General features: G+C 40.0%; 1 protein-coding gene across 2 annotated transcripts in view; it reads left to right on the top strand.

Moving 5' to 3' along the window:
- The window catches only part of LOC126299339 (vinculin), a gene marked incomplete in the record, with an annotated part of 267,846 nt that overhangs the window by 66,869 nt on the left and 179,427 nt on the right, over window positions 1-21,550 (top strand). For both annotated transcript variants that reach the window (XM_049991172.1, XM_049991173.1), the window contains 4 exon segments: window positions 1,227-1,422; window positions 5,346-5,490; window positions 13,158-13,357; window positions 19,361-19,576. In XM_049991172.1, the coding sequence (XP_049847129.1) occupies window positions 1,227-1,422; window positions 5,346-5,490; window positions 13,158-13,357; window positions 19,361-19,576 (757 nt within the window).

Genomic DNA, 21,550 nt, shown 5'->3' with positions numbered 1-21,550 from the left:
TCCAAGGGACCAGTCATTCTGTCCTGTTTGAAGTTACTCAGTTGTTAATATTGCAGATGATTCACTGATTGAGTTTGGTGTAACAGTGACCTTCTTGGCTATACAAAAGAAGAGTAGGGTCAGCTACTAGGTCCATTTGTGTATAATTTCTTTCCAGTCTTGATCACTTTTTACTGGTGCAGTCCTGTGCAGACATGCTGACTTCTGATTCTTGTGACGTATTCTTTCTGGGTGTTGAAACTTTTATAAATATAGCATATTACCCACAATTACTAATAAGGCTTAAATTAAATTAAAAGAACTTTCATTTCTGTGCTGCTTGAGTATGTTTTTGTGTTACATTTCACCTGTCGTAGTGAAACTCCTTTGTCATGTAGAGACTCTGATGAGATTTTGAGACAGCTGAAAATTTTTCTGCATTTGTGAATGTTTTACAGCAAATCTGATAGTATTTTTTGTGAGGGGCCTTAGTAAATATTAGTGTGTCACTAGTTTGGATACTAGTGACTGTGAGATCATGCAAAATGATATGTTGTATAGTCTTCACATATAGCAAAGGTGCCCTAAGTATTTGAACTGTGTCTTGTGTATCTTGTGCTTTGCATTACTTAAATAAAACTATAAGGCTGTTGCATGTGACTGGATATTCTTTAGGGTCCAAACACGATAACCACACTAATATTGGCTTTGCTTTAACGTCTTTCCAACAAAGTACATGTACACAACAAATACAATTATTTGGGCTATCAGAATTAGCTTTTTCCTATAACAGTGACAATAAAGGAGGCGTCATGTTGCTGAGTGTGGATGCCTATTGAATATAGGTAAGTGAAGTGGTGAAATTTCATCTTCAGTCCAGCACTGTGATTCCTTGTGATGTGGAGAAAAGGCTTTTTGCTTATGTGGACAATTCTGTGAAAACTTTTATAGTTTAATCTAATTTATACTGCCATCTGAAAATCTGTTGCCAAAATTTGTTATGGCAAAATAAATCACTATGGTGGGGAAACTTTGGTTGCTGTTAATTTCTGATCACCTCAAAGTAAATGTAACCCCAGCATCAATATGTCTTTGATCTTTACTGAAGTTGCAGTCTTGTATGTACCAGAGCAAGAACAAGATGGAAAATTTCCCGTAAAAGTGCAACCAAATTTACTGTGTATATGATTTTTATTGTTTTGTTATTGTTTATTCATTTTAATCATTTGGTACAAATGTTTTTGCAGAAAGAAATTGATTGAAGGTTCTCGTGGCATTCTGCAAGGTACATCAGCTCTCTTGCTGTGTTTTGATGAATCAGAGGTTCGCAAGATCATTAGAGAATGCAAGAGAGTGCTGGATTATCTGGCTGTAGCAGAAGTCATTGAGACAATGGAGGATTTAGTGCAATTCTTAAAAGATTTGAGCCCCTGCCTTAGCAAGGTGAGTCAGTTGGTATGCAAGTACATCAGATTTGTTACCCTTTCATATGTGATGCACCAAAGCCAAATATTGTTTTGTCATTAGCTGGCACACATTGTTGCTAATCCCAAAACTAAACAGGGAAGTATAAATTAGAATGAAATTTATGCTAAACAAATTCTGTTGCCTTATTATTATTGTTATAACTATTACTTTAGTCCATAATCATTTCTGCAACATTCAAGGCATTATTCCACAAGGACCCCACTGTTATTTGTTGATGAGTTAGAGGTTCATATGATGGGTAAAATATGTAGATTGTGTGGGAAAAGTATGGAAATAGGTCTCTTGTAACTTAACCAAAAACCCAGCATTGACAACATAAGAAATAATTCACAAGTTTGTGTATAGTGTGGCTACAATTAAACTTTCTCTACTTGAGCCATTGTAGATGGAAAACTGCTTACCATATCGGCACCCAACTTTATAGGAATGATGTTCATACTGTGCACTGCAGGATTTGCATTATTAGTGTTAGTGTCGTTTCTTGCTGTTAGGCACTGGTACTGGTATGACAACATAGTGCTGAAACACAAGCACCAATGTGCATTACAGTTGCAGTCAGTCAACATGGGTATGGAGATGCTGAGCAGGGCTTTACTTATAAAGCTGTTTTATCAAAACAACAGCAATAGTAGTGCCACTCTTCACAAGTATCGACATATTAAAGAAATAAGGAGAGGTCTTCCTTCTGGACTGGGGTTGAAGAATGTGGTTTGGAAGTTTGAATTAACTGCCGATTTGGGAATTGCTCCTGGGAGTGGCTGATGACCAGTTGTGCCACAAATTATTGAAGAAGTTACTGTTGTCATGGCTGAGAATGCTGGACACAATGTGTAATCTTCAAGCAGTGCATGAGCTGTGTTAACCCTGTGGCGCATAAGGTCCACTACAGTGGACAGCTGTTAATGGTCGCTTCTTTGGCATTTACAATCAGTTCTGAGGCTGCAAATGCACACAGTTCACTGCAGTCAGCACTCCCTTCTAGTGTTTTGTCCTGCACGCATTTGCAGCCTCATGACTGATTGAACACGCCAGAAAATTGAGCATTATAAGTTGTCCACTGCAGTGAAATTCATGCACCACAGGGTTAAGACAGCTGAACTTTCCATGGTCCACCATTCAAAAAATGCCATCAATAATTGTGAAATGGTATCTCCAGTGCAGTTACAGGCTGTTGTGGATGCATATGGTCATCACATTGAGCAGCATTTGTGAGCTAGAATCTAAACTTGCTACACAGTTACTAAATGTTACCCTTTCTCACGTGGAAATTAAAATGTTTCTTTCAATTGTTTATTCATTATTCCTCGTCCAGACGTCCTTTCAAATGTTTCATTGCCCTACACTCAATCGTTTTTAATAGGCCCTCTCAAGTAGTGAAAGTTTAATTATAACCACACTGTATTGTCGTTTGTAGAAATTGTCTTATCATAAACAAAACATAAAAAATGAATAAATTTTTGCTGCTACATGACCTTCAGCAACAAAATAAACAATCAAATATAGAGAGTAATAAAAAGCCTCATGCATCCAACACCAGTATTTTGTGAAGCTTGCTGTGAGTGGATGTGAACATCTTAGCTCCAAATAAAACCAGCTTTGAAAGTAACCCAGAGAAATGGCTTTCAAAATTGTTCTACCTGCGTACTAAGTTTATCTATATTGCCTGTTGACAAAATCCTGTGTCTTCAGTTAGTGAGATGTACAGTATGCACACATTCCATTACACAGCAGATGCTGCCAAAGTTTGAAGGCAGACAGTAGCATGCTGTCATCAATACTCTGCTTTTGTCAGTGGAACACTATGTTTTGGAGTCTTGACAAATTCGACACTTCCATGTTGGTCAGTTCCTCTCCTTAACATGATATAACAGCCAGCAAGAAAACTCGGAGAAGCCAGCAACTGCTCACACTGAATCCTTTGCAAAACTAGTTCTCAGATTATCCATTGGCCACTGCCCAAAAAATGGATATGTATTTGGGATAGTTCAAGCTGCTCCAGACAGACTGCCCAGGGTTCCAAGAGGAGATACAGCCAGTATAAATGCAGCAGTATGAAAGGACTTTGCCAGGGCTTGAAGAGGAGCTATTGGCCAGATAGACACGGCTGTATCAGGAGGCTGTTCTGGGCCTTTGAGTGAAGCCACTGACCAAGGACACACAGGAATATTAGGAAAAATTGCCTTGTAGATTCTCAGAGAAATCAACTAGCAGTAATCAACTGGCTAGCTGGTAAACACTTTGTACAGATTCTGGGGTCTCCAATGGAACCACTATAATCGCTGTTGACTACACCTTACATATACATTCAACAACAGTTGTGACCTCAGAAGCTGTGCTTGTGCCTGACTCTTCCAGATATTTAATATTGTACCTTAGCACTGCATTTCTGGAAAAGAGGAATTAACATCTAATATTGGTTTAAGTGTTATGAAGTCTTTAAAGGTATTTGTCTGCAATGTAGCCTTGTATGAAAATTAAACACAGAAAATAAATAGTTCAGACAAGAAGAGAATAGAAGCTTCACAAATGTGGTGTTACAAAAGAATGCTGAAGATTAAATGTGTAAATTGCATAAATAATTAGGAGAGGCACTGAATTTTGGGGAGAAAATAAATTTATGGCACAGCATGACTAAAAGAAGAGATCAGTTGATAGGACATATTTTGACGTTATAAAGGAATCGTCAGTTTGGTAATGGAAGGAAGTGTAAGGGGGTCAAAATTCTTGGGGGAGAATGAGGCTTGAATACATTAAGAAGGTTCAAATGAATGTAGGTTGTGGTAGTTATGCAGAGGTGAAGAGGCTTGCACAGGATAGACTAACATGAATAGCTGCAGCAAACCAAACTTTGAACTGAAAGCAACAACAATAGTCACCATACCAATGCCTTACAGCAGAACTAGCCCTCAGAATCCTGTCCACTACATGTACACTGTATGATCAGAAGTATCCGGACACCTGGCTGAAAATGACTTACAAGTTTGTGGTGCCCTCCATTAGTAATGCTGGAATTCAGTATGGTGTGGGCCCACCCGTAGCCTTGATGACAGCTTCCACTCTCACAGGCATTTATTCAATCAGGTGCTGGAAGGTTTCTTGAATTGCAGCCCATTTTTCACGGAGTGCTGCACTGAGGAGAGGTATCGATGTCAGTCAGTGATGCCGGGCATGAAGTCGGCATTCCAAAATATCCCAGAGGTGTTCTGTAGGATTCAGGTCAAGACTCTGTGTAGGCCAGTCCATTACAGGAATGTTATTGTCATGTATCCGCAACCCCACAGGCCGTGCACTATGAAAAGATGCTCAATTGTGTTGAAAGATGCATTCCCCATCCCCGAATTGCTCTTCAACAGTGAGAAGCAAGAAGTTGCTTAAAACATCAAAAATGTAGGCCTCTGCTGTGATAGTGCCACACAAGACAAGGGGTGCAAGCACCTCCTGGAAAAACACAACCACACCATAACACCACTACCTCCGAATTTTACTGTTGGTACTACACACGTTGGCAGATGACGTTCACTGGACATTCTTCATACCCGTACCTTTTCTGATATAAATGCATGATCCTCCACTGCTTAAAGCAGTTATGCAGCAAGAGTTTGCCCCTTCATACGATGATAACACTACATGTTGGATTTCTGTCTCTACACCAGTGATAAGTAACACAAACTACTGTGCAGTTCAAAGATTGTAGCCCAACTTCTAATAGTTCTATTGTATTTTTTATTGATTGCATGTTTTGATTGAGGATTGTTAAGTCTGTGGAATGCCCCATGTTAATCTTTCCGGTTGTTTGTTTTCTTTGTGACATCTTGTATGTGTGTTATTTGGAGTGTTAAAATACAGATAAATAACATATTAATGTGGTTTCTGCTCAGGTTTCTCGTGAGGTTGGTGGTCGAGAGAAAGAGTTAACTCATCAGGTGCATCGTGAAATCCTCATAAGATGCTTAGATCAAGTTAAGACACTTGCACCAATTCTTATATGTAGTATGAAGATATTCATTCATATCATTGCACAGGGTAAGTAGTCTTCTCGTATTCCCAGAAACAAATACTATGAATTTCTTGCTGTACATTTTGCAGGTGCTGGTAGCCTACCTGGTTATTCAGTTGGCTGTATTGTATGTGTCTCTAGATTGCATTCTGTTATCTGGCTATTAATCTGAAAGTTCAGTCTATATGTCAAGTCTAGGTTCACTAAGTGAGTTCAGCAGTTTGGAAATTCTGCTGTACTTTCAAATAAAAAAGTCACAAAAACCTGTGACTGAGTCAGTACTAAAAACACAAGTATACATTTATGATATACAGTTTGTGATATAAAAGTTACTGTTAATTCATCCTGTCACTTGCCAGTTCATTCATACGAAACACACTAACAAACAGTCAGTATTCGTATTGAACCAACAACCCTCTGGTAAGAAATCGAGACAAAGTCTGTTTACTGATAGTCAAATGTTAATATGGTATTTAATGATTCGTTCTGCTCACCAAAATATTATCACATAGAGGAAGGTGTAAGCAGAGGAATGATGGACACTCACTTCACTTAACAAAGGTTTTTTCAGCACTTGCACATACAAGAGCGTCGAGCGAACTAACTCTGGCCAGAACACATATGATATATATACAGCTGCAGAACATTCCAGTACAATGATTCTTGCCATTTGTGGAAACTTCTAGAATGTACTCGAACCGAAGCTAGAAATTAAAATGTTTCAGTTCAGGTGAGTTTTGAACTCACGACCCTCCATGCAACAATCTAGTATAATAACCACTACCCTACGGTGACTGCGCTACTCACCTTCTTGTGTGAAATTGCTCCCTCCTTAAGAGGATAGCGTCTTGGTGTTATGTCCTCCTAGTCTGGGAACGAGTCATCGGTCCTGCATACTCCGACTCCCAATGACTGGTGTTTGCCCTGGTGGTGATCTTAGAACTTCCCTTGTTGCTACGTTTTTCGTTACCTTTCTGCTTGTTGCCTGTCGCTGGAGCTTTGAATTTACCCTGGGTTGCAGGACCCTTATAAGGCTTCATTCTAAGGATGTGGACCGTATCTCTGATCTTTCATCGTCTTGTGTCGGGGTTGAAGTTTTCAACTTCACAAGTAACATCAAACAAGCTTCTTACAACCTTATAAGGTCCAAAGTAGCGCCTGAGAAGCTTCTCAGAGAGACCAACCTTCCGAACAGGAGTGAAAATCTAGACGAGGTCACCAGGCTGGTATACCTTCGGCGATGGTTTTCTTGAGCCTGCAGCGTGTGGAGTCGAGCTAACTGCTGAGCTTCCTCAGCTTTGGTTAACACTTGGCCGATGTAGTTTTCGTCCACGTCATCAGGATGTAATGGAAACACAGTGTCCATTGTCATATTGTCATCGTCGCCTCACGCCCATGCACCAAGAAAAATGGCGTAAATCCTGTGGTGTCTTGTTTGGCCATGTTGTACGCAAACATCACGAAAGGTAGCACCTCATCCCAGTTGCACTGCTCAGCATTGATGAACATTGATAGCATGTCGGCCAAGGTCTTATTAAGGCATTCAGTAAGCCCGTTAGTTTGCGGATGGTAGACAGTCATTATATGATGAGTAATGTTGGACCGACAGTTTATCTCTGTTACAAGATTCAATTGAAAAACTTGCCCTCGATCTGTAATTAACGACCTTGGGGCACCATGTTTTAATACAATGTATTCTACTATGAATTTGGCTACCTCGAATGCTTTGGCTGTTTTCACGGCTTTTGTAATGGCATAGCGCATTAGATAAGCAGTGCAAACAATAATCCATCTATTGCCACTAGTAGACATTGAAAATCGTCCGAGGAGGTCAATCTCAACACACTGGAAAGGCGTATCAGTTGGTGGAATTGGTATGAGTTGGCAAGGTGGTTTCTGAGGAACTGCCTTTCTCCTCTGGCACTCTCGATAGTGCGACACACAGTGACGGACACTCCTAAATAAACCTGGCCAGAAAAATCTGTTGCTTATCCTGTCGTATGTCTTAATAAATACTAAATGTGTGGCCTCAGGAATTTCTGTAGAATATCTAAGCACATGTGTTTAGGAATCACTGGTAGCCACCTCTTTCCAAATGGATCAAAGTTTTTCTTGCAAAGTAATCCATTAACTACCTTAAATTGCCCTTTCACATCCTCTGCTTGATTTAAGGCAAGCATGATTTGAGATATCTTGGTGTCCTCCTCCTGCTCAGCAGAGAGATCCTGGAGTGCAGCGTCAGCAGAGAGATCCTGGAGTGCAGCGAGACAGTCACTATCTTCATCAAAGTCCTGATGGTCTTCCACAGGGTTTGTTGAGAGACAGTCGGCATCTAGGTGTTTTCTTCCACTTTTGTACACTATGGTAACGTCATACTCTTGAAGACATAGTGCCTACCTGGCGAGTCGTCCTGTTGGATCCTTGAGACCTGTCAACCAACAAAGTGAATGATGGTCTGTAACAACTGTGAATGGCCTTCCATAGAGATACTGTTGAACTTTGCACATGGCCCAGTTCAGAGCAAGACATTCCCTTTCTGTAGTTGAGTAGTTTCTCTTGGCTTTTGTAAGTGTGTGAGAAGCATAGGCTATAACCTTCTCTTTTCCATCCGAAATCTGCACCAGAACAACTCCAGTCCCATACCCAGTGGCATCTGTGTGTAGCTGTAGGTGCTCTCTCATCATACAGACCCAAGTACAGGGTCAGTCATCAGAGCTTTTCACAGCACATCGAAAGAATCTTGTTGAGCACCATCCCAGATAGATTTAGCATCTGCTTTTAACAACTCTTGGAGTGGCCTGGCTTTGATACAAAACAACGGTAATAAGAACACAATCCAAGGAAGCTTCTCACATCCCAAATACTTTTAGGAATAGGAAATTCCATTATAGTTCTCACCTTTTCTGGGTCTGGCCGTACATCTTCGTTCGACACAAGGTGCCCAAGTACTTTGATTTATTTTGCTCCAATGAGACACTTTCTTGGATTAAGTTTCAGTCCAGCATGTTGAAGACACTTAAGAACAGATCTCAGTCTTTTTATGTGTTCATCAAATGTCTCGGAGAACACTATGATATCATCTAAATAGCAAAGACACATCATCCACTTCAGGTGCCTTAGAAGATTATGCAGCATTTGTTCAAAAGTTGCTGGTGCATTACACAAACCAAACGGCATTACCTTAAACTCATACAGGCCCTCAGGGGTGACGAATGCAGTTTTCCCACGATCAGCTTCATCTGCTTTGGTTTGCCAGTATCCCGAATACCTGTCCATGGTTGAGAAAAATGTAGCCCTCTTCAGACAATCTAGTGTATCATCAGCTCGTGGAAGGGGGTAAATGTCCTTTTTAGTTACCTTATTAGTCTTCCTGTAATCAACACAAAAGTGCCAACTGCCATCCTTCTTCCTGACGGAAGCACTGGTGACGACCATGGGCTCTGCGAAGGCTGAATGATGTCATTCTTCATAATTTTCTCTACCTCGTCGTGAATTAGTCGAGTTTCCGTTGCTGACACATGGTATGCTCTCTGGCTTATTGATTGATGGTCTCCAGTGCTAATCCTGTGTCTCACTGTCGATTTGTCTAATGTGCTCTTCACCTGTGAATTGAAGTATTCAGAGAACTCGTGAAGAATGGCAAGTAGCTTCTTCTCTTGTTCCTTTGTGAGATCTGGTGATACTTGATCTAGAAGATCTTGTCACTAATTTCTAATTGTCGATGACGCTCAGCTGTTCTGGAATTAACGGCTCAGCGTTTGCTATGCACATGCATCTTGGAAGGATCTGCGCTTCTCGGTGACAGTTAACTATCCACAATTCACCAAATCCATTCGTAAATGAGACGACAGAGGCTGGGATGACAAAGTTTTCATCAGTGGTATGCTTCTCTTACATTCCACTACAAGATACATGGGTTGATGCATGGCGTGACACACGACAGTTACATTTCTGCCGCTGACTGCAAGAATGATTACATATTTCCCATTAGCCACCTTCAGCAGAGATGTTTTGTTGTCGACGAATATGGTTTTCAGCAACCGGGGACGGTACTTCTCGGAAATGACTGAATATGATGCTCCAGAGTCCACAAGAGCTTGGGCTGGTGGGCCATACATGGGGATATCGATGTGGTTTCCAGCTAAGTCTGTTGTCTTCTGGTGCAGGCGTCATCAAATATCTGACACCTTTCTCGACAATAGTGCACCGTATATCCCGGTTGTCCACAGTGGAAACATACTGGTTGGTTATCCTGGGACCTCCAGACATCAGTCTTCCTTGGTGCCCAAACAGGTTCCTCATGCGGCATTGTAGGAATGTAACTTCGCCTGGGTCTCGACTTTTTTACTGTTGTAAAGGGAAATGAAGGACGAGAGACTGGGTTCAATGTCTGTTCCACTTCCTCCTTTATGACTTCTTGAAGTGTCTTGGTTTTTTGCTCACCGCGCAATCCAAGTGCCTTTTGAACGTCCTCTCTCACTATCTGATGAGGAACAGTTGTGAAATCAGTTTCTTCCTCTATCACAGACATCGATACTGTTACATCCACAGATTAACACACATCTGCAAACAAAAAATTTGTATTAGCTGGAGCAAGGCCACCGCTTAGTTTTACAAAAAGATAAGCTTCTTCTTCTGCCAAAATTTTATAACAAGCCAAAAAATTATGCCACCTTATTGAATTGAAATATTAGCAACTGAACTGAGTTTACGTTCCTTTCTCGGGTTTTCTCTCAACGATTTCCGGCGGATACCGAGGAAATAGACAGGCGCAGAGTCCGGGGTCGTTGGCCAGCATAGCGAAGACGTAACGCCTGGATGTTCCGGCTGTGTTGAAGGCTATTCGAGGTGACAGTCTGCGGCGGGTCGAAAGACGCCTGCTTTCCTTTCTTCCGCCTATTTAACATGGTGGCTCCAGTCTTCCTCTGCTGATTCCGGAGTGATGATTGGCAGCTGTTGGCGATCCCTGATTGGCGGATGGTGATATCATAGTGTGACCATCCTTGATGGAAAAAGGCTCGTGCGCATGCGTAGTTCATGGCTCATTGAATGTTTGGTGGGAACGCCTCTAGTGCTGGCTGGCGGAACGCGCTGGTACTAAGTTGCAGGGGCCGCTTAACTCTTCCGCGGTATCTGACCGTTGCGTTTGTGTGGCTGTGCGCACCACGGCAGATAGGGCGTTTGGAAGCCATTCAAACTTCTTGAGTGTAATTCTTTTTCGATTCATTATCTCAATATACTGGCACCATTTTATGAAGTTGTTTGCTGTCAAAACCCCTTTCAGGAGTAGGGCTTGAGACGTGTCCTCAGCAACACCCTTCATGAGATGTGCAACATCTTCCTCCTTCATTCAAGGATCCACTATTTTACACAGCTCCAAGACGTTTTGAATGTAGGATGCTGTTGTTTCCCCTGGACGCTGTGCCCTACACTTTAATTTATCTTCAGCCTTGCACTTCCGTCATTGTGTGTCGCTGAAATACTTGTGCAGTTCCACCTGGAATACTTCCCTGTTTATGAACTTCTCCTTGTTGCTCTCATACCATTGCTTGGCATTGCCCTCCAAGTAGAAAAATACGTTAGCCAAACACACGGTGTTATCCCATTTGTTAAATTCAGCTATACACACATATACCTTCAGCCTCTTGTTTGGATCTTGGCCACGAGAACCTGGAAAGATGTCTTGTGTGGTGGCACACCGTTGCTGTCATCGTGACGTCCTCTTCGTCTTCTGTCTCTGATAGATTGCAATCTGTTGAATATGGCTCGAACTCGGGTTTCTCGCCATGTAAACGGCAGCTCTGTTGTGGCCTGATGGGAGCCACTGTGTCATCGATAATGTGCAGTATCACAAGTTGCAATAAACGGCGCCTCCACCAGGAGAATGTCAGGTAGAGGAAGGTGTAAGCAGAGGAATGATGAACACTCACTTCGCTTAAAAAAGGTTTATTCAGCACTTGCACATACAAGAGCGCGGAGCAAACTGCCTCCGGCCAGAACACATACAGTATATTATAGTGACAGAACATTCCAGTACAATGATTCTTGCCATTTGTGGATACTTCTAGAATGTACTCGAACCAAAGATAGAAATTAAAATGTTTCAGTGCACGTGAGTTTTGAACTCACGACTCTCTTGTCAACTATCTCACTGTTCCTCACCATAACACATTATGAAATCTAATCTGACTTGTATTTGTTCATTGCTGATTGATAAACTAGTGTACATTGGCATAGAAACTTATAGTTGAACATATGCAAATGAAATATACCTTGAATATGAGAGGCGGGTAGAATGAGTAATGTACCTTTGAATCAAGAGAAGTGAAAAGGCTTTCTGTGTATCAGAAAACTTTTTATTCATCCTTCTAAATTTGATTTTCTTTATGCATCAGTTATCTGGACTGATTCCTTTCCACAAGAGGGTTATTGATTTTTTTTACACGCATTAATATGTTGTTATCAATGAAATGCTTCAGGTTTTCTCTTTTAAATCATCCTCAAATTTTGTTTCTACAGTATTCAAACCATGCTAACATTTCTTTTCGCAAAGTTCATAACACGAGTGTCTGCATGGAGTCCAGAATGGAACTACCTCATAAAAATTACTTATTAGAACTGACAATAAGCATTTCTGAGTATTTAAGTGTTTCACAGTCTTACAGTTTTTTGCATAATTTCCTTTCATTGATTGATATTGCGTTAATTCGGTCCCTATAACTCATTATTTTTTCTTGTCACAATCAGATCACAATCAGATACTTGTAAGATTAATAATATTAATCTTATAATAATTTTGACTTGGGAGGCACTAATACCAATTAATGAAAATATTGGAATTCCAACATATTGTTGAGAGTGGCCAGTTATAATGACTGCAATAACATAATTCATTATAATTTTTACAAAATATTCCATTTCAAACGTTATGTAAATATGGTAATGGAAAAAAGTTTAAGGAGCAAAGATAACTTATTAAATAGTTGGAGATGATGTCATGTGCACACACACACACACACACACACACACACACACACACACACACACACACACACACACGATTTCTGAGTGAGAATCCTACTGCGTAATTTTTCCTTATGTACATAATGTAGATGGTAATGATTGTACCTTCTTTATGCAGTTGTGCTGAAATCATAAACATTTATATATCCAAGCATGTAGTACATTCCATCCCAGTCTGATGTTTGTTGCATGCTACATTCAAGGCTTTGCAGTTCTAATGGCCAGCTGTGTATACCTGTATATACACAAAAATCAGAATAGATCAATATTCACTAAATAGAGGCAGCATTGAGCAGATATGAATTTAAGAACACTTTTTGGTAATCATTCTTTTCTACAGTTCCACACTACTTTTATTTGGCTGCTAGTGATCTTTCATTACATATTCAAAATTTCTTTGTAATTAAGTAAAACCTTTTAAATGAAATCCATACACATGTTAATGATAGTGTATAATTAATGATTAAAGTATATAATTATGTTTTAAACATGATAATGGGATTAGCTTAGCAGCTGGACCGTGTAAACAACCTTTTATCTACAAAACACTCTAGTTCGTAAATTATGCACATTTTTGATAGCTGACTACCTTTTGCCGAGGAATATAATGCTTTTCCAGAATAATACCTAAATTCATTGGCAGTTGTTGTCATTTATCAATGTATTCCAGGTGGCAAAGGTGCTGAAGAAGCTGCTGAGAACCGTAATTATTTGGCACAACGAATGACAGATGAAATAAATGAGATTATTAGAGTACTACAGTTGACAACATATGATGAAGAAGAATGGGATGCTGATAACCTTACTGTAATGAAGAAAGCTCAGAATGCTATTGAAGGAAAAATACGTGCAGCTCATGACTGGCTTGAGGTAATTACTTTAGGAGCCATACTTTTTATGAATAAATGTTTATGTAATTCCAACATTTTGCTGGTAAAAGGACAAGCAACTCAAATTTGGTGGTTATTTATTCTGATTTATATCACAGTTCCGTACAATTTCTTGGTGGTGACTAGTTTTTAACATTAATATTCATTCTCAGGCCATTGCCTATAGAAGTTACAGAATTATTAAAGACAAAGAATGAAAAATATTGCATCAATTATCAATATACAATATGCACAGCTCACAGTACTTCAAATATTGAATAGGATATACCTGCATTTCAAGTGTTTATTAGAGAGTAATTTCACTGATACACGTGCAAGACATCATCATAAAACAGATCTGCATGATAAATGCACTTCTGTAAGCAACACTTTGAGAATGAACAATAATGTTCAAAACTAGTCACCACTAAGAAGTAGCACACAACTGTGATGTAAACATGAATAAATAAGAATAAATATTTGTTGTCAAAGTCTGTGATAAATGGTAGATAATAATGGATGTAACAGGAATGATATTTTGTTGAAGAAGACTACAGCATTTGATACAGTAGTGGGTAAAATGTGTTGGAAATTGGTGCTGAGTGAGGAGGACTCTGAAAGTCACCAGGAATAAAAATAGATATTAAAAATGCAAATTCTGCCCTGTGTTTGCATCTCACTCACTCTGGTTACCTGCATTCTTATGCTCTTTACCAGTAGAGCCTTCAGTTGAAATAAATCTCCCTTCTTGGATATTACCAGTTATTATACCCTCTCTCCCCTCCAATATCACCCATGTCTCTTTTGTGATAATTTCCCCTCCCCAAATGCTAGTAATGCAACCTCAGAGATACTACAGTTGTTACAATCATTGATGTTGTTTCTAATTATAGTTGTTAACATCTCTGTTGTTGTTACTGTTATTTGTATAATTGTAACTATTTTGAAATAGTTACTTTAATGATTACAATCATGTAATTGAATTCTAAGTATGTTCACAGTTTGAAAAAGACATTCTTCCATCAGGCTGTATTTTGAAATACTAGTTTATTAAGCATTGCTCATTCTCAAGTGCATCTACAAACAGAACAACACACCATAAAACATAAAAGTCTGTACAACTGTTGTGCATGTACGGTTTTCTCAGCCAGTGATTACATACAATATACTTGCCAAAAAGAAATCACATGTCATGCCTAGCTGCGCATAGCACAATCATCAATGTGCACAATCTAAAATATAACATGCGTGGAGTGATGGGAGCAAGAACTCTAGCAATAACACATAATTAAAAGCCACATATAACTGATAATAGGGGGAAGACAAACCTACAGTCAAAGAAACCCAAAGCACTATCAATATAGAATTTCAAAGTACATCTTTTGTTGTATACCAATAGTTACTGAAAGATGGGAGAGTGAATCACATTAATATATATGTTACACATAAGTATGAACTGAAGAAATTAGTGATAAATGTGAAATATATGTAAAGTGTGCCCCAAAATGTGAATTTACCTATTACACACTATTTTGTAGTAAATTGTATCGAGAGGAACTATTTTATCAGAGGTAGTTTGAAATAGTATTATTTTCAGTGTATTGACATGAAAATGTAACAAATTTTCAGTTAGTGGTATATTACGTCACCTGGCAAAGCACAATTTTGAAAGATAATGTTCGTCAGAACCTGTTTTCAAATTAAAAACTACACGAATACAACAGTGTATCAATGCACTCAATGCCCTGTTGGCTGCTGCCATGTGAGAGGGAAGCAGTGCTTGTATCCGTGCACTGCTCTTCTCCCATTGGGCTCTCAAAATTCTAGTTTGTTTATGCTTGCGGCCAGCAGTCACTAGACATTGTCCTCATTGTGCGCTGTAGCAACTGCTTACTGGAAAACAATATAAGTAATATTTTTCTTCCTCTAACATTTGAATAGAGTTGCTTTCGGTTCTACTTCTACACTAAGTGCCTTGTCAGTTTCATGTGTAGCATCTTTAAGCTTGGGTCACATGACTATGAATGTCCATTAAAGGTAGAAATTAATGTTATTAAGGTTTTATAATCATTGAATTGACTGGGAAAAGACAGAGAATGTCGAGAAACGTCTTAAATCAGAAATCCATCCAGTTAATGGCGAGAAAATGCTGCTGCTTTTCAACAGAACAATCATTTTTGAAATCTTAAATACAGCCTTATGAAAAAAGAAAGGCCATTTCGGGCAGAGGGAGGCAGTTGAAGTTTCGAAAGCAAATATTACAGTTAAAAAGCTCCCAATTGGCACTTTTTTTAACAGTCGATTTGGGAATACTAAGGGTTTGTTTGTCGTTATTCATGTAGCAAGACAACCTTTTAAATTTGTGTGTGGAATCATTTACAAACAAAAAATAGATGCAAATTTTGACAAAAATACACTCCTGGAAATGGAAAAAAGAACACATTGACACCGGTGTGTCAGACCCACCATACTTGCTCCGGACACTGCGAGAGGGCTGTACAAGCAATGAAAACACGCACGGCACAGCGGACACACCAGAAACCGTGGTGTTGGCCGTCGAATGGCGCTAGCTGCGCAGCATTTGTGCACCGCCGCCGTCAGTGTCAGCCAGTTGCCGTGGCATACGGAGCTCCATCGCAGTCTTTAACACTGGTAGCATGCCGCGACAGCGTGGATGTGAACCGTATGTGCAGTTGACGGACTTTGAGCGAGGGCGTATAGTGGGCATGCGGGAGACCGGGTGGACATACCGCCGAATTGCTCAACACATGGGACGTGAGGTCTCCACAGTACATCGATGTTGTCGCCAGTGGTCGGCGGAAGGTGCACGTGCCCATCGACCTGGGACCGGACCGCAGCGACGCACGGATGCACGCCAAGACCGTAGGATCCTACGCAGTGCCGTAGGGGACCGCACCGCCACTTCCCAGCAAATTAGGGACACTGTTGCTCCTGGGGTATCGGGGAGGACCATTCGCAACCGTCTCCATGAAGCTGGGCTACGGTCCCGCACACTGTTGGGCCATCTTCCGCTCACGCCCCAACATCGTGCAGCCCGCCTCCAGTGGTGTCGCGACAGGCGTGAATGGAGGGACGAATGGAGACGTGTCGTCTTCAGCGATGAGAGTAGCTTCTGCCTTGGTGCCAATGATGGTCGTATGCGTGTTTGGCGCCGTGCAAGTGAGCGCCACAATCAGGACTGCATATGACCGAGGCACACAGGGCCGACACCCGGCATCATGGTGTGGGGAGCGATCTCTACACTGGCCGTACACCTCTGGTGATCGTCGAGGGGACACTGAATAGTGCACGGTACATCCAAACCGTCATCGAACCCATCGTTCTACCATTCCTAGACCGGCAAGGGAACTTGCTGTTCCAACAGGACAATGCACGTCCGCATGTATCCCGTGCCACCCAACGTGCTCTAGAAGGTGTAAGTCAACTACCCTGGCCAGCAAGATCTCCGGATCTGTCCCCCATTGAGCATGTTTGGGACTGGATGAAGCGTCGTCTCACGCGGTGTGCACATCCAGCACGAACGCTGGTCCAACTGAGGCGCCAGGTGGAAATGGCATGGCAAGCCGTTCGACAGGACTACATCCAGCATCTCTACGATCGTCTCCATGGGAGAATAGCAGCCTGCATTGCTGCGAAAGGTGGATATACACTGTACTAGTGCCGACATTGTGCATGCTCTGTTGCCTGTTTCTATGTGCCTGTGGTTCTGTCAGTGTGATCATGTGATGTATCTGACCCCAGGAATGTGACAATAAAGTTTCCCCTTCCTGGGACAATGAATTCACGGTGTTCTTATTTCAATTTCCAGGAGTGTAGATCTGAATTTTACCAAAATGGATGCTACATTTTCTGGTCACTATTTGTAAGCTTCAGTAAAGTACAATTTTTAACAAAGGTAAAGGCATAACATGAAAATTTCTGAAGTATACATTCATTTCAGTTGCAATGATAGTGATGAACATAGTGCTACACCTTGAAGTAGTAACTTAGTAAATAATATTGAAGTTTAAATGATCTTAAATATATGTTCAATTGAATTTTATTTGATCCTGTAGGATTACATTTTGTACAGTAAATGTATGTGTAATATAGGACACTTAAAAAGCGGAAAACATTCACCATCACTTATTTCTGGAGGAGTGACCATTTTGATTACACTTCCCAACCTGACTGATTATAAAGACCAGCATATATAAATGAAATTTAGTAGATACACTTTAATATTTTCCACCAGATAATCTTTGAACTTCTTTGGGAAACAAGTGGCATGTATACTGTCATTCAGATTTTTGGGCAGACTTATTAGCAACTTGATACCCAAATGCAGAGGTCCTTTTTTTAAGCCTTGTCTGTCAGGGGGCTAGGCTTTGTATATTGTTCTTTCTTCATGTGTTATGGGTGTGTACGCTTACATTTGTAATCTACTCTGAACCATATTTTGTGATATATATTATTGTTTTTATGTATCTACAAAGATGTAAAAGTTAATATTTGCAGAGTTTTGAAGACATTTTGCATGTTTCAGAAGCGTTTCTTAAAATGAACCTGCTTGCTTCTTTTTTGTTTAATGTGAACCATCATTTTGTTTCTTGAACAGTTGTTTGCCAACACTGTCATTCTATACTACAGGTAAGGTTCAGAGCGCCTGTGCTGTCTGCATGTTGCAATAGCTGCTTCATTATGAATATAATAGAGCTGAGTTTCTAACAGACAGAATTAATTGCTATTACCATTTCAGTTCATTATCCACAGTAAAACCTAATAATTTAGTGCCCTCCACTTCTTCCAGCTTTGTATTATCCCACATCTAAATCAATATGCACAGATGCTATTTGTTTCTGATCATTGAAAACGTGGTTTTTCTCAGGTCTATAATCAGTTCATTTTTGTGAGCCATTGAGCTGTGACATTTGCAGAAATACATGCTCATCTCTCAAGCTGTTCCATATTTTGGTCACTGCTCAGTATTATTGTGTCATCTGGATACGATATTGTCTTCTCTTTGTCTCCAAAACCAGTATCATTTACAGAGTAAACAGCAATATCCCATTACTGACCTGTGGAGCACTTCATATTTGAAGGCTTTGGTTTTGGACGAGTGTGAGTTCCTTATTAATAATACTGTTTCCTGTTGATATATATATAATTGTATCCACTCTACTGCTTGGCCTCAAATGTCATAGTTCTCCAATTTTTGTATGAATATTTCATAGGGAGTGGTGTTTGAGGGCTTTTGAGAGATCCAGAAACATTGCAGATAAAACTTAATTTTCATGTAAGGCCTGTATAATTTGCTGCGTCAGACTTGCAATTGTTGATTCTGTAGATTTGCCCTACGTGAAACAGCACTGTGAAAGTACAAGGATGATAAGTTTGTCCAGATAAACAACTAATCTATTACATATAAGCATTTACAGGATTTTTGAGATACCTGATAGCAGTGAAACTAGTTTGTAGTTGGCATCATCCTTAACTCCTCCTTTCTTGTATTTTGGCACAACCCTTCTTGTCTTAATTGTCCTGAAAAATTCCACCTCTGACAGAAACAATGGAAAAGCCAAGATGGAATAGTGACAATATTATGAAAAGGATAGATAGTCACTTACTGTATGCTGAGTCACAGACAGGCACAACAAAAAGACTGGTAAACAAGAAGCCTTCGGCCAAAAGTCCTTTTCGTGCATTAGCCAACTCACACACACACACACACACACACACACACACACACACACACACACACACACATTCACGCAAATGCAACTCACACTCGCATGACTGCTGTCTCTGGCAGTTAGGCAATAGAAATAGGATAACGGCAGCTTAATGAAGGTAAAATAGATGACACTAAGAAGTTTATTATGTAAGGAGTGCTGTAAATAATACTTGTCATTACATGGCACAGATATATACTTATGTGTATACAGATGTTTTGCACATGGCAGTTAATAATAAAGTGAAAAGAAACTTTATGCTTTGGTTTTAGGATCCACTTGCCCTCCGAGGAGGAGTAGGGGAGAAATCTGTCAGGCAGGTTCTGGAACATGCCAACAGGGTAGCCGATCGTGCCTTGCCTGGTGATTCTGAGGCCCTTCACCGGTTGTGTGGTGAAGTGACAACAATGACAGATGCTCTTTGTGAACTGCGTCAAGATGGAAAGGGAGCCACTCCACAGGCAGAATGCTTGGCACGTGGTATTCAGGTATTGCACAATGCTGACAACGTATTTGTATGCTATTATTTTGTCTCTTATTATGTTGTTTATGTGTAAATTTTGTTATAGTTGGAGTAGGTTAGACCTGTTCTGCTCATCTACATTAGGCATTCTCTGACAACAAGTGAGGGTTCAGTAGTGTTCTCAGTGCTCTACTGTGAATTCCGTAGTCATGCGAACATTAAACGTGATCATAGCGAATTATTCAGTGAATTTTTATTCCATTTGTTATGAGTTGTCACAACTGATGGTGGTCGTAAGCAACAATTTTTGCACAAGCAAACGAGGGACATAATTTTTAGTATACATACTTTTTTCAAGTGCAGAGAACATGTATGCATTTACTACAATTGCTGCTTGGAACTAGCAACAACGGAATCCCCGTCCATGTCTTGAGCTGTGCAGACTGCCATTGTTCATGGATAGGACTATAGTTTGTCTCAGTTTTACTACATCTGTGTCACAGTTCTGAGAAATATAGCAATTGGCATGACACTTTCACATTTATATGCCTTTATTAGCACTCAAGATGGTGATCAGCTGATAAGTTCTCACATGTTTCACTTAACAGAACAACAAACTTGTATACAAGTGGCAGTAATCAATAATTACGTAGTACAAGGTCATTTGAAAATATGCTGATTGGCACAGAACTATACATACTTAATGCTGGGTGCTGACTGACTGCTTTGAAGTTTCACCTCCAACTATGGCTTTGTGTTGAACACATATTTAAAGGTGCACATAGAACAGATATTATGCAATGTTAAAATTTAAAACTATTACATTTTAGATACAAACATAAAGGATAGTAAAAGTGTATACTGCATACACACATTAGTGAGAGAGACGTTATTTTGATTAAAATTAGCTCAATGTCCTTAAAGTGTACAAATTTAGGTTATGGGGCAGAAGTTTAGGTGTTTACTTTAGTCTAAAAAAGACTGCTAAGAATTTACTGAAAACTTTTGTCCACTAACATGTAATCTACAAAAATTGTACATTATTGGAAACAAGAATTTGAACTGTCATACAATAACACTAAAATCATGAAAGGATCACATATTAAGGGTCAGACACTCAGGAAATCGACAATTTTGAGTAAAGATAACTTTTGAAGTACACAGTTTTCAGGAAGATAAGATGTTCTTTAGAAAGAAAGGGCTGTGGGCCTTCAAATAACATACATCACTCCTAAAATAAACCATTGTTTGTGGCTCAAATGGCAGTGCACATGGTTTTCACAAATTGTAAATTTTAAGTACTTTTCTAACTACAGTGCTTCTACAGGAACTGTCTGCAAGAGGTGTCTCCATATTACTTGACCATGAGGGCCTCATATCAAGCTTCGAACTTCGAACACATTTTAGGTTGACCAAAAACTGGGATTCGACGTGTCTGCTTTGACCTGTGAAATTCTACCATACTTACTTCTACAAAACGTACTGCAATGTGGTATGGGAGATCACTTGACAACGATTCTACCTCTTCTAGGAAAGACTTTTTGAATTGACAGTGTTTGAGTCCATGACTTCGAATGAAATGGTCAAAAGAAATTACAAGGTCCATCACACAGGACATATGGACTAACTTTGCACTAAGTTCTCCCACATGAAGAACACAGTGAGTTGCAAAAGTTTTCGTAACTCCTCCGGCTTCTAATTCTGAATTTAGTCTTCCAACGAATCCTGCATATTTGCCAAACATGTTTCTCCACCCATCTGTTATAGCACATTTCAGCCGAGAAAGAGTAAGGTTGTTCCTTTCAGCTGAAGTTAACTGTACCCCTCGAAAGATATACTCACCTCTTGTTGTACCATGCAGGAAATCAGATAAGCTAGTTTTTCTTTAACTTTGAAATTTGTGTTAACACCCCTAAAAAACAACAGGACTCGAGTAATATCAAGAGATGTCAGTAGATTTGTCCAGGGCTGTTGAGTACCAAGCAACCTTCGATGGCTT

This window comes from Schistocerca gregaria, chromosome X (assembly GCF_023897955.1).
Source record: "Schistocerca gregaria isolate iqSchGreg1 chromosome X, iqSchGreg1.2, whole genome shotgun sequence".
NCBI lineage: Eukaryota > Metazoa > Arthropoda > Insecta > Orthoptera > Acrididae > Schistocerca > Schistocerca gregaria.
Note: the sequence above shows the minus strand (reverse complement) of the source record. Positions and strands in the feature narration are given on the sequence as shown.